Source organism: Meriones unguiculatus, chromosome 10, assembly GCF_030254825.1.
Source record: "Meriones unguiculatus strain TT.TT164.6M chromosome 10, Bangor_MerUng_6.1, whole genome shotgun sequence".
NCBI lineage: Eukaryota > Metazoa > Chordata > Mammalia > Rodentia > Muridae > Meriones > Meriones unguiculatus.
Genome location: NC_083358.1, coordinates 4,183,884 through 4,196,400, shown reverse-complemented (window position 1 = coordinate 4,196,400; position 12,517 = coordinate 4,183,884). Strand labels below are relative to the sequence as shown.

At 53.4% G+C, this 12,517-nt stretch overlaps 1 protein-coding gene across 1 annotated transcript in view; it reads left to right on the top strand.

Annotated features, from left to right (window-relative positions):
- Nucleotides 1–12,517, top strand: part of Galnt2 (polypeptide N-acetylgalactosaminyltransferase 2) — a 112,388-nt gene that overhangs the window by 85,145 nt on the left and 14,726 nt on the right. The window contains exons 4-7 of the mRNA XM_021650113.2: nucleotides 3,726–3,824; nucleotides 3,985–4,052; nucleotides 4,304–4,369; nucleotides 10,887–11,008. Of these exons, the coding sequence (XP_021505788.1) occupies nucleotides 3,726–3,824; nucleotides 3,985–4,052; nucleotides 4,304–4,369; nucleotides 10,887–11,008 (355 nt within the window). The remainder of the gene's footprint in view (nucleotides 1–3,725; nucleotides 3,825–3,984; nucleotides 4,053–4,303; nucleotides 4,370–10,886; nucleotides 11,009–12,517) is intronic.

Here is a 12,517-nt window from a genome sequence, read left to right as displayed (position 1 = left end):
AATGCCTGGACCAGTAAGTCGCATGGTCCCAAGGCCTGGTCCCAAGGACATGTGTTAGTCTTTGCACATGGCTCAGCAGCGTTTAGGATCACTCAGCCTGTGAAGGTAGAAGGGGGGGTGGTGAGGAAACTAGAAAAATGCAACAACACAGAGGACTGTGCAGCTTCATCTCCAAGATATGTCCCAAAGGTAGCTATTAGCAAAAACAGAGAATGTGGTTAAACAGTATGTGGAGAGATACCCAGAGCAGCTAAGATCACAAGAAAACAGCAGGCACGCATCTATGCAAAGAAAGTGAATGGGTAATTTTCTAGGAAAATGATGTTACCAGAATCACTCAAGAAATAAAGACATGAGCTGGGCATGATGGCGCATACTTGCATGTCAGCGTGTGGGAGTGAGAACTAAGGCCATGTAACCTCAGGTCTGCAGTGGAGACCAGAGCTGGGAGTGACCCGGCCGCCAGATGGTGACCTCGACAGGTGGACAGTGTGGAGTGACTCGGCACTCAGGCTGCAGCTGCGCCTTCTTCCCGATGGAGAGGAAGGGACAGTGTTTCTGCTCCTTGGTGGGACCCTCCCCAGTGTGGCCTCCTCCCCAGTGTGGCCTGCACAGAGCAGGGTTGTGTGGCAAAGTGTGGCCAGGCGAGCAGTGGTTTTCTGTGTCGCTGTAGATTGATACAGGACTGTGTATGTATCGCCTTATGTCTGTGATTCATTAAAGGCATGCCTAGGAAAGACTGAGCACCAGATCTGGGCTGATGGTTCCCTCCCTGACAGTGAGGGTTGGAAAGGGCACGGAAGGATAACTGTTGCCTTCGAGAGCTCGGAACCTGAAGGTAGTCTGCCTGTTACTGTCCCCACATTAACCCGTGAGCCAGTTAACTGACCACATTACCAATGTCTTGATGTCATGTAAGGTAACATAGGGGCCACCATCACCCTTCTGACCTTACTGTCCCAGTGCTTGACCCCCACCTTAGGCATGTGACGTGTTCTGATTAATTTCTCACTGTGCGCCCTCAGCTTCACCCTTAGGATACCCTGGATAATGCCTGGACCAGTAAGTCACACGGTCCCAAGGCCTGGTCCCAAGGACATGTGTTAGTCTTTGCACATGGCTCAGCAGCGTTTAGGATCACTCAGCCTGTGAAGGTAGCATTGCCCTGCCTCGGAGAGTCAACTGTGCCTTTGATGTGCTGTTGGAGAGGGTAAAAAGCCTGTGTGCAGAGTGAGAACCATGTCCTTGAGAAGCAGGATTCTTCCAGAACTATAGCTAAACTAAAGATTTTTTAAAACCTTGTAATTTTACTTTTAAATTTTCATAATTGTCATTGTATTTATGTAGCTTTCCCAGCCCCTCCACTGCCCCCCCCCCAAATCCATGGCCTTTCTCTTTAATTATTATTGTTACACACACAGACACACATGCACGCACTTGCATGTGTGTAAATACAGCCTGCTGAATCTATTTGATGTGTCTGTGTATTTGTGTGTGTGTGTGTATGTGTGTGTTTTATCTGTGTCTGGCTTGTCAAGCTGCCCTTTTAATTAAGGACAGGAAGCTTATGTCCAGAGTGGTGATGCCAGTACCACGCCTTTGGAGCCTCAAGTAAGCTGGGCCCCGAGTGTGTCTGGGGGAAGAGACCCAGCTGCGGCCTTCTCTTGCTGTCAGCTGTGCAGTCCAGCATGGCTGGGAGGAAGCATCCTCCGGCACCGCTTCGCACTGCCTCTGCGGCAGCCAGGACAGGCTTTCAGGGCCATTTTTAAAGAGCTTCCCCTGGGGCCCTGCCTCGGTTGAGTGTGAGGCTTATCTGGACTTGTGCGCACAGTCACTCTAACCTAAGGGGTGATCCTCCAGTTTGTCCGTGTTACTCCCTGCCTTGAGAACGGGATCCTGCTGACGCCTCATGATTGCCAAGAGCAGAGCTGATGCCTCATGAATATGTAGGGGAGTTTTAATAAGATGGTGTGAAGCAGTGGCCTGCTTGTTCCAGAAAAGCTTCCAGAGGCGCAGGATACTTTCGGAAGCCCTGGGCAGGGGTGGGAGGTGGAGGGTGAATTCACGGCAGAGAAGGGGAGGAGGAGAACAGGGCTTGACTGGACGGGCCCAGAACCCGGCGATTTAAGAATGGCAAATGCCATTCCATGATTCTTGCATTCCTCCCCTCTCTGCCCGCTAAGTCCCATTGAGCCTTCTAACCCAGAGCTGCTGGCTCAGTCTCTCCCACCAGACTGTGAGGGCTCCTGGCTGCAGAGGTGGTGTGCCTTAAAGCATGGAGCCCTCCCTCTTGTAGCACTACAGACTGGCCTCCTGATGGAGATTCATTGACAGTTGAAATTTTGCAGATTCTTTTTAAATCTAACTTCCTGCTAATTTTTGTCAGCTTGCTTGTCCATGAAGGCCCATCTACAGCAAGATCAGATGCTAGCTGAAGAATTTGTTTCCCACTCCCCACAAACAACTGTTATACGATTTTTTGTATGTGATTAATTAAAAGGAACTTACTATAATGACTAAAATTAACCAAAGTTGCCCTGTCTGCATTTCCAGCCTAATTGCTTTGTAATTGCACTGCGTTTCTTGCTTATGCTCAGACTCCGAGGCTCGGAGCTCATTTGTCGGTCCCGGGGAAGCGCATGTCTTATCCCTGCCCTCTGAACACCTCTGCTGGCGTCCAGCAGCCCCTCATTGCGCGGTGCTCTGCGCTGTGGCTGAGCTCCAGGGTGCCTCCTTTCCCACCGATCTCCATCCGAGATACACACTAGCTGCAGTCGATGGAGTGGCAGGGTAGACTGAGTCTTCAGTGTGTGGGCCACAGAAGGCTGTGCTACCTGAAGAGATGCCATGGGCATGGAGGGCGGGGACAGGGCCTGGGCCAGCCTTGGTTACAGGTTTCCTGCTCCGTTCAGCCCGCCCTCCCCACCCTGCTGGGACTCAGGACTCACATGCAGCCAACAGTTTCCCAAGCCTCTCCCCAGCCTCTCGTGCTCCCGAGGGCTTGTGTGGAGACATGTTCTGTGCCAGCGTCCTCGGACTGGCCTGGAGGGAGTGTGCACATGCATTCTGCTGGCTGGAGCCTCCTCGCTGTGGCACTTGTCTTCAGCCAGGGGCCCAGAGGGGCGTGTCCTTACAACTGTCCTTCAGAGTCTCCTGTGACAGGCATCCACAGCGTCCAATGCAGAGGTCCAGTGCCACCTGCCCCCTTTTCGGGCCTGAGTCGTTAACAGCCCTAAGCTTGGGTTAGTCCTCATGTGCCTGCACACCTGCCAGTCCTGTTCCGTGAACAGCGTTACTGGGAGCAGGCTTGGCAGGCAGCGTGAAGGACTAAAGTCAGTGGGGTCCCTGGATACCGAGAGAGCCAGTCTCCCAAGCCGCATGTGCCTGTCACGGGCAGAACACAAGGTGAGAAAAAGGTAGTGGCATCTGTCAGCCGAGACCTGAGGCAGGGGCATGGCTGGGGGGTGTCTCCTGAAAGTAGGAGGAATCCGATGCTTTAGAACACGTGGTTTACACGGTACAAATCTGTTCTCAGTTCATACAGCTTGCAGAGCTCCCTGGCTGTCTCCTCTGCTTCCATATGTCCGCCTGGGCCAGAACCTGCCACAGCTGGCAGGCTGAGCGCAGTCTTCCGGTCTTGGCGGCGCGTTCTGCTCTCCTCGTCAGTCAGGGCTGAGCCCTCAGTCGTGCCCATCGTTTACAGGACAGTCTCTCTTTCTCCTCAGGTGTCAGCGCAAGCAGTGGAGGGTGGATCTGCCAGCCACCAGCGTGGTGATCACCTTTCACAATGAAGCCAGGTCGGCCCTGCTGCGGACGGTGGTCAGGTGAGGCCTCTCCCGGGGGGGGGGGATCTGGGGCACCTGGGCTGCCAAGCATGGGCACGGAGGAGCTGTTGGTTCCTCTTGGCAAGGCTGGGGACCGAAAGAGAGAGGAGGCTCAGGATAGCGCTCCTCCCTACCAGGCCCTGTCCCTCTCTTTCCTCAGCGTCCTTAAGAGGAGCCCGCCCCATCTCATCAAGGAGATAATTCTGGTGGACGATTACAGCAATGACCGTGAGTCACCGCGTCAGCCGGCCTGGTTTGGGGTGTCTGGGTGGAATGACTAATGCAGGCACCTAGGGTGGGAGAGATGTCCTCCAGAGACCCCGGGGAGGAGAGACATCCTCCAGAGACCCCGGGAAGGAGAGATGTCCTCCAGAGACTCTGGGGAGGGGCTTCCCACAGGTGACTGAGTGTGTGCCTTTCGGCCTAGAGCCCTGTGTAGACTCAGGGTTCACCATTCTTCGCCTCTTTTCTCTCCTTAGCTGAGGACGGGGCCCTCTTGGGGAAGATCGAGAAAGTGAGGGTCCTCAGGAACGACCGACGAGAAGGTAGGGAAGTCCTTTTCTGTGGCGCTTTTGAGATGGTGTGTGTTGGTCGTTTTTTCATTGTGTAACAAATGCAAGTTAGAGAAGGAAGTGTTTGTTTTGGCTCATAGTTCCGGGGATGCAGTCCACTGTGGGGGCAGGAATGTGAGGTAGCTGCCCACATCGGGCCTGCAGCGAGCACACAGTGGGCCTGCAGCAAGCAGACAGAGGTGAACCCTGGTGCTCAGCTCACTTCTTACACTGTCCAGGGCCCCACCCCATGAGATGCTGCCACCCACTTTGGACCTAATCTTAGAAAAATCATCTCAGACTTACCCAGAGGTATGTTTCCATGGTGATTCTAAGTCCCGTCAAGGTGACAGTCAAGATTGACCATCACAGGCTAGACCCTGTGTTAAGAGCAGGGCCCTGGTCCTGTTTCAGAGGAGAGGGAAAACTGGTTTATTCTGAGTCGAGTACAAATGCCGTGGCCTAGCAACGCCGCATCAGGCTGTTCTGAATGACACCCACTGTGGAAGAGGGGTCACGAGCTTAGTCACAGAGCACATTGCCGTATGCCATTTACCAAGTGTCTTGGCGGGAACGTTAATTAGACAAGTCAGAGCAGAGCAGAGGAGCCTGTGTCGGTGGATAGCAGTTTATCTGCAGGAGACCGGCGGTCGTAGGATGGTGGGTAGCAGTGGTGTGCAGAAGACGGCGGTCATTGGCTGCGTGGTCAGATGCCGTGCTTGGTACGAAGCAGACAGGCCGGTGGGGCTGAGAGCTGCCTCAGCAGCTCGGAGCACTGGCTGCGCTTCCAGAAGACCCACATTTGAATCCCTGCACACATGGCAGCTCACAGCTATTTGTAACCCCCAGTTTCAGGGGATGCAACATCCTGTTCTGTGCTCCTCAGGGCGTAGGCACTGGGTGCCTACATTCACATACAGTAGGCAAAAGTGCCCATACACATAAAATTAAACTTTAGTAAAAACAAGCAAGGCCAGCGGCTTGTGATCTGCAAACTCCCCATGAAGTTCTAGTCAGTGAGCCAGTCAGCATGGCCTTGTGCACAGATACGGCTTCTTCGGGGACCCCACTTCCCACCCGCCTCTCCTGGCTTGGTGGACGTGCTCCCACAGAACAGCAGTGGTCCTCCCTCCACCAGGGCCACCTGGGAGCCCCGTCCCAGCAGATGCAGAAAGGACGGTCGCGGCTTGACCGATGGGGATTGTTTGTACACAAGGCCAAATTTTCAAACCACATTTGTGTTTACACACTTGGAAAATTGGCTTCTGTCTTTCACTCACAGCCAGGAAAGTCTCGTCAGTGGCTTGACTGCAGAGGTTTAGGGAACACATTAAGGCTTAGCCATAAGGAGGACAGCGTCGCCGTGTTCCAGGCAGGCGATATAATCAGACTCAAGTTTGACAGCCCGCTGAAGGAGAACTGTCCCACACGGGGAGAGAGCTGTCGTTTCTTGTTGATGTGATTTTGCAGATGCCAGCCCATCAGTGTGGGTGTTATGAAGAGACTGCCTTCCCGCTGCAGGGTCTGGAGGCCTCTCGGGCATCTCGGGTATGCTGCTGTTTGGGCGCACCCTCTTCCAGCCTCGAGCATTACAGTGTGGTGACACTTGCCACTGTGCTGTGTAAGGCTGGCGTGGACCTGGGTTGGCCTCTGTGACACAGTCAGTGAAGACTCTGTCTTCCGGATCCAGTCCAGGCAGGGAGGTGTTCTGGTGGGATCTTGTTTTCTTTTTCTCTTTCTGCTTAAAGTGTCTGGGTGTGTTTTCTTCCGTGCATGCCCCCGTACTGCATGCGAGTTTGGTGCCTGCAGAGGCCAGAAAAGGGTGTCCAGTCTCTTGGAGCTGGATTACAGACAGTTGTGAGCCGCCATGTGGGTGCTACAGTTCAAACCCAGGTCCTCTGGACGGGCAGCCATCACCTCAGCCCAGCAAGGACCTTTTTTTCTTTAAAAAAAAATATTTAAACTTTATATGTGTGTGCGTCTGTGTGTGGGTATGTTGCATGAGTACAGGTGCCCATGCAGACTAGAAGAAGGCATCAGGTCCCTAGGAGCTGGAGGTATGGGAGGTTGGGTGCTGGGAACCAAACACAGGTCCCCTGGGAGAAAAGCGAGTACTCTTAACCACTAAGCCGTCTCTCCAGTCCCCAGAATCTTAGAAAAATAAAAATAACAACCACAAAAAAAGTACATTCATTAGCTGATTACTTTGTGCTTTACGCTGTGCTAGATAGACGAGGGTTATGTGAAAGTTACTATCCCCGCCCTAGGGAGCTTGCATTTTAATTTTGGAAATCGAATGCGAAGCTCTAACGAAGACCAGGCAGCACATGAGTCACTGCACGGGGCCTCGGGGCACAGCAGCGACAGTCAGAGAAGGCTCGTTCAGGAGGCACCAAGGGCGTGAGCTCTACAGTGGAGACGGCCTTCTCACCAGAAAGGCCCAGGCACAGCTGTAAGCAACAGAAGGCTCACTGGACCCCAGTGAGTGCTGTGGCTAAGCCCACTGCTACCCAGCCCCAGCCAGCAGCCCACACCACACAGATGATGAAGCCATTGTCATCTGAAGCGGTAGTGAACCAGAGATGGATGTTCCCCGAGTTCGTCCCTGAACAGCTGGCTTCAACTCCGTTTTCACACACTCTCCCAACCTGAAAAGGGAAAAGGTCAACAAGAGCTTAGACAAGAAACAAGAGTGTGGAGGGCAGAGGAAAGAGGGAGCAAAGGACGTGTCTGTGCCAGTCGGTAACTGATAATCCCGTTAGCTGGAGACAGTGCTTTGGTCACTTAGAACGCAGAAGAGCACACCTAAACGTTAGCTCTTGCATTGTTTTAGCTAAGGTGTTCCTTTGGGAAGAGCCTGCACCTCTGTGCCATGTCCGTGGTCAGAGTGCGGAGGCCAGGTCATGGCTGGGGTGGAACAGGCCATGTGTGACAGCTGAGCAGGAAAGCACACCCTGCTCAGAGCTTGTATGCACACTGACCTCAAGCCCCGCCTGTGAACCAGGCACAGATGACTGAACTAGCAGCCGAGACCGTGGTCCCAGGAGCCACGTCTGTAGCTCCTCTAAGGAAGCACACAGACTGGGTAATCTTGGCGTTGGTGCTACTGTCCTGTGCCTAGGAGTCTCCAATCTGGTCCCCCTGTCCTGTCTTGTTCCATGGCTGCCACCTTCATCTGTTAGGTTGTAAAGCCCATAATGCACATAATGCAATATTAAAAATCTCTTATCTTTAAAAAAATACTAAGTTATCTTTTAAACATTTAAATTTGTTTGAAAGAAATTAAGTTATTTTTAAAGATAAAAAGTTATCTTTTAAAGAAATTAAAAAGAGGTGAGACTCTGGCCAAGTTGTCTGTTCCTCCTTCACATTTCTGTGGTGGTGTTTGGCCTTCAGCCCAGACAGTTCTTTCAGGACTCAGTCAGAGAATCTCTTTCCTTTACTGTTAAAGAGACTTGACTGAAAGTTTTCTTTGAGCCCTTTAAATTCTGTGGGGTGTACCTCTGTCTTCTGTTTTGTTTTGCTTTGTTTTATCTGTGTGTATGGTGTGCAAATGGTGTGTGTGAGTATGTGCATGGTTGAAAAGTACCTGATAGGGGTGCTAGGAACCGAACCCCCGTCTTCTGAAAGAACAGAGAGTGCTTTTAACCACTGAGCCATTTTTCCAGCTGCTTTTCTTTCAGAACATAGTCATAACACATGTTGTCCCTTGCATGTGACAGGTTGCTGGCAGCAGCCCTCCTGAGTCCTTATTGCTGTCTCTGCAGTCAGCTTTGATCCACCTAGCCCTCGCTGTTTTATATTTATCCTGCTTCAGGTTTGCCAGAGTCCTCTTGAATGTATAAGTTGATGTTTCTCACAGATTTAGAAAGTGATTGGCCATCATCTCTTCAGCTGGACTCCAGTTCGCTTTTCAGTTCTGGCTGCACATAACCACGTCGTAACATCGCATAGTCACTTAAGCCTGTTGCTCCTCGTGTTTTTGTCTCCAGTTCCGGGTGACCTGTTTCTGCTGATCTCCTCTGGCTCCCTGGTCTCCTGCCAGCTCTGAGTTTCCCACTGGAGGTGATCTCACTTTTCAGTGTGGGATATCCGTTCGACTGTGCTCACAGCGTTCACTTCTGCTAAGGTTTCCCACCCGTTCACTCACGAACACCGTCATTCACATGAGTTCTCAAATCGTAAATCTTTTTTAAGATTTTTAAAAATTTTTAAAGTTTTTAAATCTGAGTCCTCTCAGGGTGACTTTCAGTTGAGGTTTCTGTTTTTCCTCTTGGGTTTGTTCCACATTCTCTATTCCTTCTTCTGTTTACTGATGTTTCAGTGGATGGTGGATGTTCTGAATGATGTACTGTAGATACTCTGAGTCATTTCATTTTTCTCCAGAGAATATTAGCCTTTGATATTCAGGGCAGTGCAGTTACCAGCTGTGTTCTTCTCCTCTGAGACAAAAAGGAACATAGCAGGGGAAATGTGGCTGGACTTCCGGATGCTTTATTGCATTCTTTGTCCTTCCTCCCTACCCCACCCCATCCCTTCCAACCCCCAACACTGGGTAGGAGAGAAAGAACGTTAGAGGTAAAGGGGCTTTGGTATTGGTAGACTTCTTCCTGCTGATGAGGGGTGTCAAGTTCCTTGGGCAAGTTTGATCCTCATCGCGAGAATCTCTTCAACAAGCAAAAGCCCCCGTCGCAGCAGCAGCAGCAGCCGCCACTGCCATTTTTCTCATGGATTTTGGCATTTATACACCCTCTGAAGAGTCCCCAGAAATCCGAACATAAACTGTCTGCAGCTGGCAAAACCATTCCTGGCTAGAGCACTCGGCAGATCATAGTCAGCTGCTGTGGACAATCTGAAGCAGCCCTACATCCCCACACCTGGGATTAAAACAAAAACATTTTCACATAACATTTCTGTGTTTTTAAAGAAACCACAGTTCTCACTACAGGGCAAGGTTTATTTTTCTCAGAGCTTCGGGCCTTCAGTCCATGCCACTTGGTCCTGTCGTTGGGCCTGAGGTCAGGTGGAACAGCACAGTTTAGAAGGCTGTGTGGCGGGTCAGGGAAGTCAGGGAGCAGGGAAGAGCTGCGGAGCTGTGCCCTGCCAGGGGCCTGTTTCCTCCAGCCAGGCCCTACCTATCTGCCACCACCTCCATCTCCCACAGTGCCACCAAATGATGATTCTGTCATCGATGGCTTACTCACTGATAAGATGACAGCCTTACAGTCCTCTTGCCTCTCAGCACCACCAGCTGGCGACCAAGGCTTCAACACACGAGCTTTCATGGGGCGGGCGTGGGCTTAGCGTCCCTGTCACACACTGGCAGAAGCCAGGGCCTTACGCATGATGTAGGTGCTTCTCTGTACTTCATTCGGGCAAGTGCATTTTGGGTGGATCCCTTACTCACAGAACAGGTGTATCCTAAATGGGATCCTGTAATTTCCGTAGGAGGGCAGAAGTGTTTTCCAAACTCCGTTTATTCAGCAGAGTTCAAGTTCGAACCCTGTGTCCACTGGAGTGGAGAGCAGCTGAAGCCTTGGCTCCTCTGGCCACGGATGTCCTTGGGCTGCTCTGCTTCTGTGACTCTCTGGCCACAGGCCTCGGGGGCTCGTCACAGGACTGGGGGCTGTTCGTTTCCCTTCCCAGCCACCTAGAAGCCCTGCACGTGGTCCACTGACACCTCAGGCTGCGAGGAGTACGCCGCAGCAGATGGTGGGCACCGGGCAGTGAGGGCAAGCGGGTGGGTGCAGCCCCGCCCGGCTCACTCTGCCACGCCTGCTGTCAAGCTCTGCTTCCCTTGTTTCTTCTCTGAGTGACTCCTCGAAGCCCTTTCAGCTTCCACTGCGTCGTCGGCACTAGCTACACGGCTGTAGCTGTTACCTGAGCAAAGGCTTGTGTGGCATGGAGCGGGCGTCTCCTCTCTGTGCCTGAGAGCATACAGTTGATAAGAGTCTTTGACAATCCATTTTGCTGTGTAAAAGGGGACTTGAAATGCTTGTCCTTGCTTGTCGGGAAGAACTGCGTCCCGTCCAGGTGTAGTGTCTCCCACAGCTCAGGACACAGCTGATGATGTCACAACCCATCCCAAGCTGTGCACGCAGAATGGGGCCGGAAGTGACATTTGTGTCACAGCCACACGGCTGGTTTCGCCCTGGTACCCTGTGGTAGAGACAACGCTGTCTGCAGTGCAGCTGTAGGCGTTGTGGCCACCAAACGTGGCGGCACCAGCTCCCAGGGGGGCAGTGGTGCCTTCCTCACCCCAGCCACGTGGGAACGGTAGTGTGGCAGCAAGGTGCTTTGGACTAGGTGGAAGCCTTCCTCAGGGGCAGCAGCCTTAGGAAAGCTGTCTTTCCCAGCGTCTGATGAAGTCCTGCTGGGGGTCTACCACGGTAGCTGTGGAGCAGTGCTGGCCCGCCCACAACCCCTCTGGGTCACGGCACAGGTGCCGGCCATGCCAGGCAGGCTCTCGGGCGTGCTCTCGCCCCTCACGCACTCTGAACTTACTCCACAGGTCTGATGCGCTCTCGGGTCCGGGGTGCTGACGCTGCTCAGGCCAAGGTCCTGACCTTCCTGGACAGTCACTGTGAGTGTAACGAGCGATGGCTGGAGCCGCTGCTGGAGCGGGTCGCTGAGGTGAGCCTCGGTCAGAGGGTGAGCTGCACACCCATGGAAAGGACATGATGCCCTCGGCCTTGTTTTATGCTGTCCCATCAGTGCAGAACCGTCACTTTACCAGTGGAATATAGGTTTTTATGGGGCTGGCAGGAGCCTGGGAGGAAAAGGTGGCCAGTCATGGGAGCACCACCCACACACACCCACAGACATAGAGGAAGTCACAGGAGCCCACACACACTCACACATACACACAGGAAGATACGTGGCCAGCGAGGTGGCTAGCGGAAGTGCCATCTGGTGGGATGTCTGGGAGGGGGACTGGGGTGATAGTCCAGGATAGGACTGGCAGTGATAGTCGTCTGCCGTGCTAAGGACAGGCTGCTGCAGCGCCCGTGGTGGGCTTGCCACGTGGTCTTTGACCGCACTCGGGCACATTCTGCCTTCCTGAGGCATCACCACTGGCACTGTGTTAGCCAGTGTTATCTTTCTTGCCTTCTGCCTGTCTTACTGACTTTCTTTGCTTGTGAAAGTGCTTCCTTGGGGCAGTGAAGCAGACATAATGAAAGGAAGCAGCGTGAACACGTGCTGCCTGCCACTGTGGCACAAGGAGCAACAGGCAGGAAGTCACAAAGTACCGAGCGACCGAAAGGCGCCAGAGGCCTGTCTGTGCCTCTTATGGGGCTCAGCAGCACGCTGGCTGCTCCCTCTCACCTCATAAGTGAGGACACTCAGCTTCCAGGGCTTTAGTAACATGCAGAACCACATGGCCTTGCCATGCCGGCTCCACTGAGCCCGTAGCTGGCTGGCTGTGCCCCACAGCAGAGGAGGGAGCAGGCCAACACGTGGGTTCTTGTGACTCTTCTCAGCAGAAGGAATGTAAAGCAGATTGACCCCAGCCTTCCCGGGCCAGCCTGATGGGAGGCAGGGTGGCGACTGCTGTGTCCCCCCTCACCCCGCAAGCAGGCAGGATGGGACTAGCACCCTGTGTGCTCCTGAGCTCTGCCCAGCCTGTTGCTGAGCTTCTGGGTCTTTCTTCAGCTAACAGGTGTTTTCTGAGTAACTCAAGGACCACATGTCCTCCCTCGTGCGAACTGTCAGCGCGAGGCAGCGCGGGGTTGGAAGGTCCGAGGAGGTCAGAGGCCTTGTGCCCGGTCCCGGCAAAGTGGCACTGTGGCCTGAAAAAGAGGGTCCATGGGAGGTGGGCAGGGCTGGCAGACTCCCCAGGGAGCCGAGTTAGGCTCTGAGAGCTCTGCTCAGGACAGACTGCAACTCCGGGCGGGGGTGGTTGTATGTGTGTGACCCCAACATCTCAGACTACCTGCCCCCAGAAGTCATCCCTGGCTCTGTGGTGGAGGCACTTCAGTTCCTTCCTGGGCTGCCTTGGTGCAGCTCATGAGAGGGTGACAGGCAGATGTGGCTGAACTTGGTTTGGTGACACTGAAACCTACCCAGGGGTGAAATCCAGGACTGGAGCCACTGCCCGGCCTAGGCCTCTGGCCGGGAGAAGATGGAGCCGAGGTGCCCGCC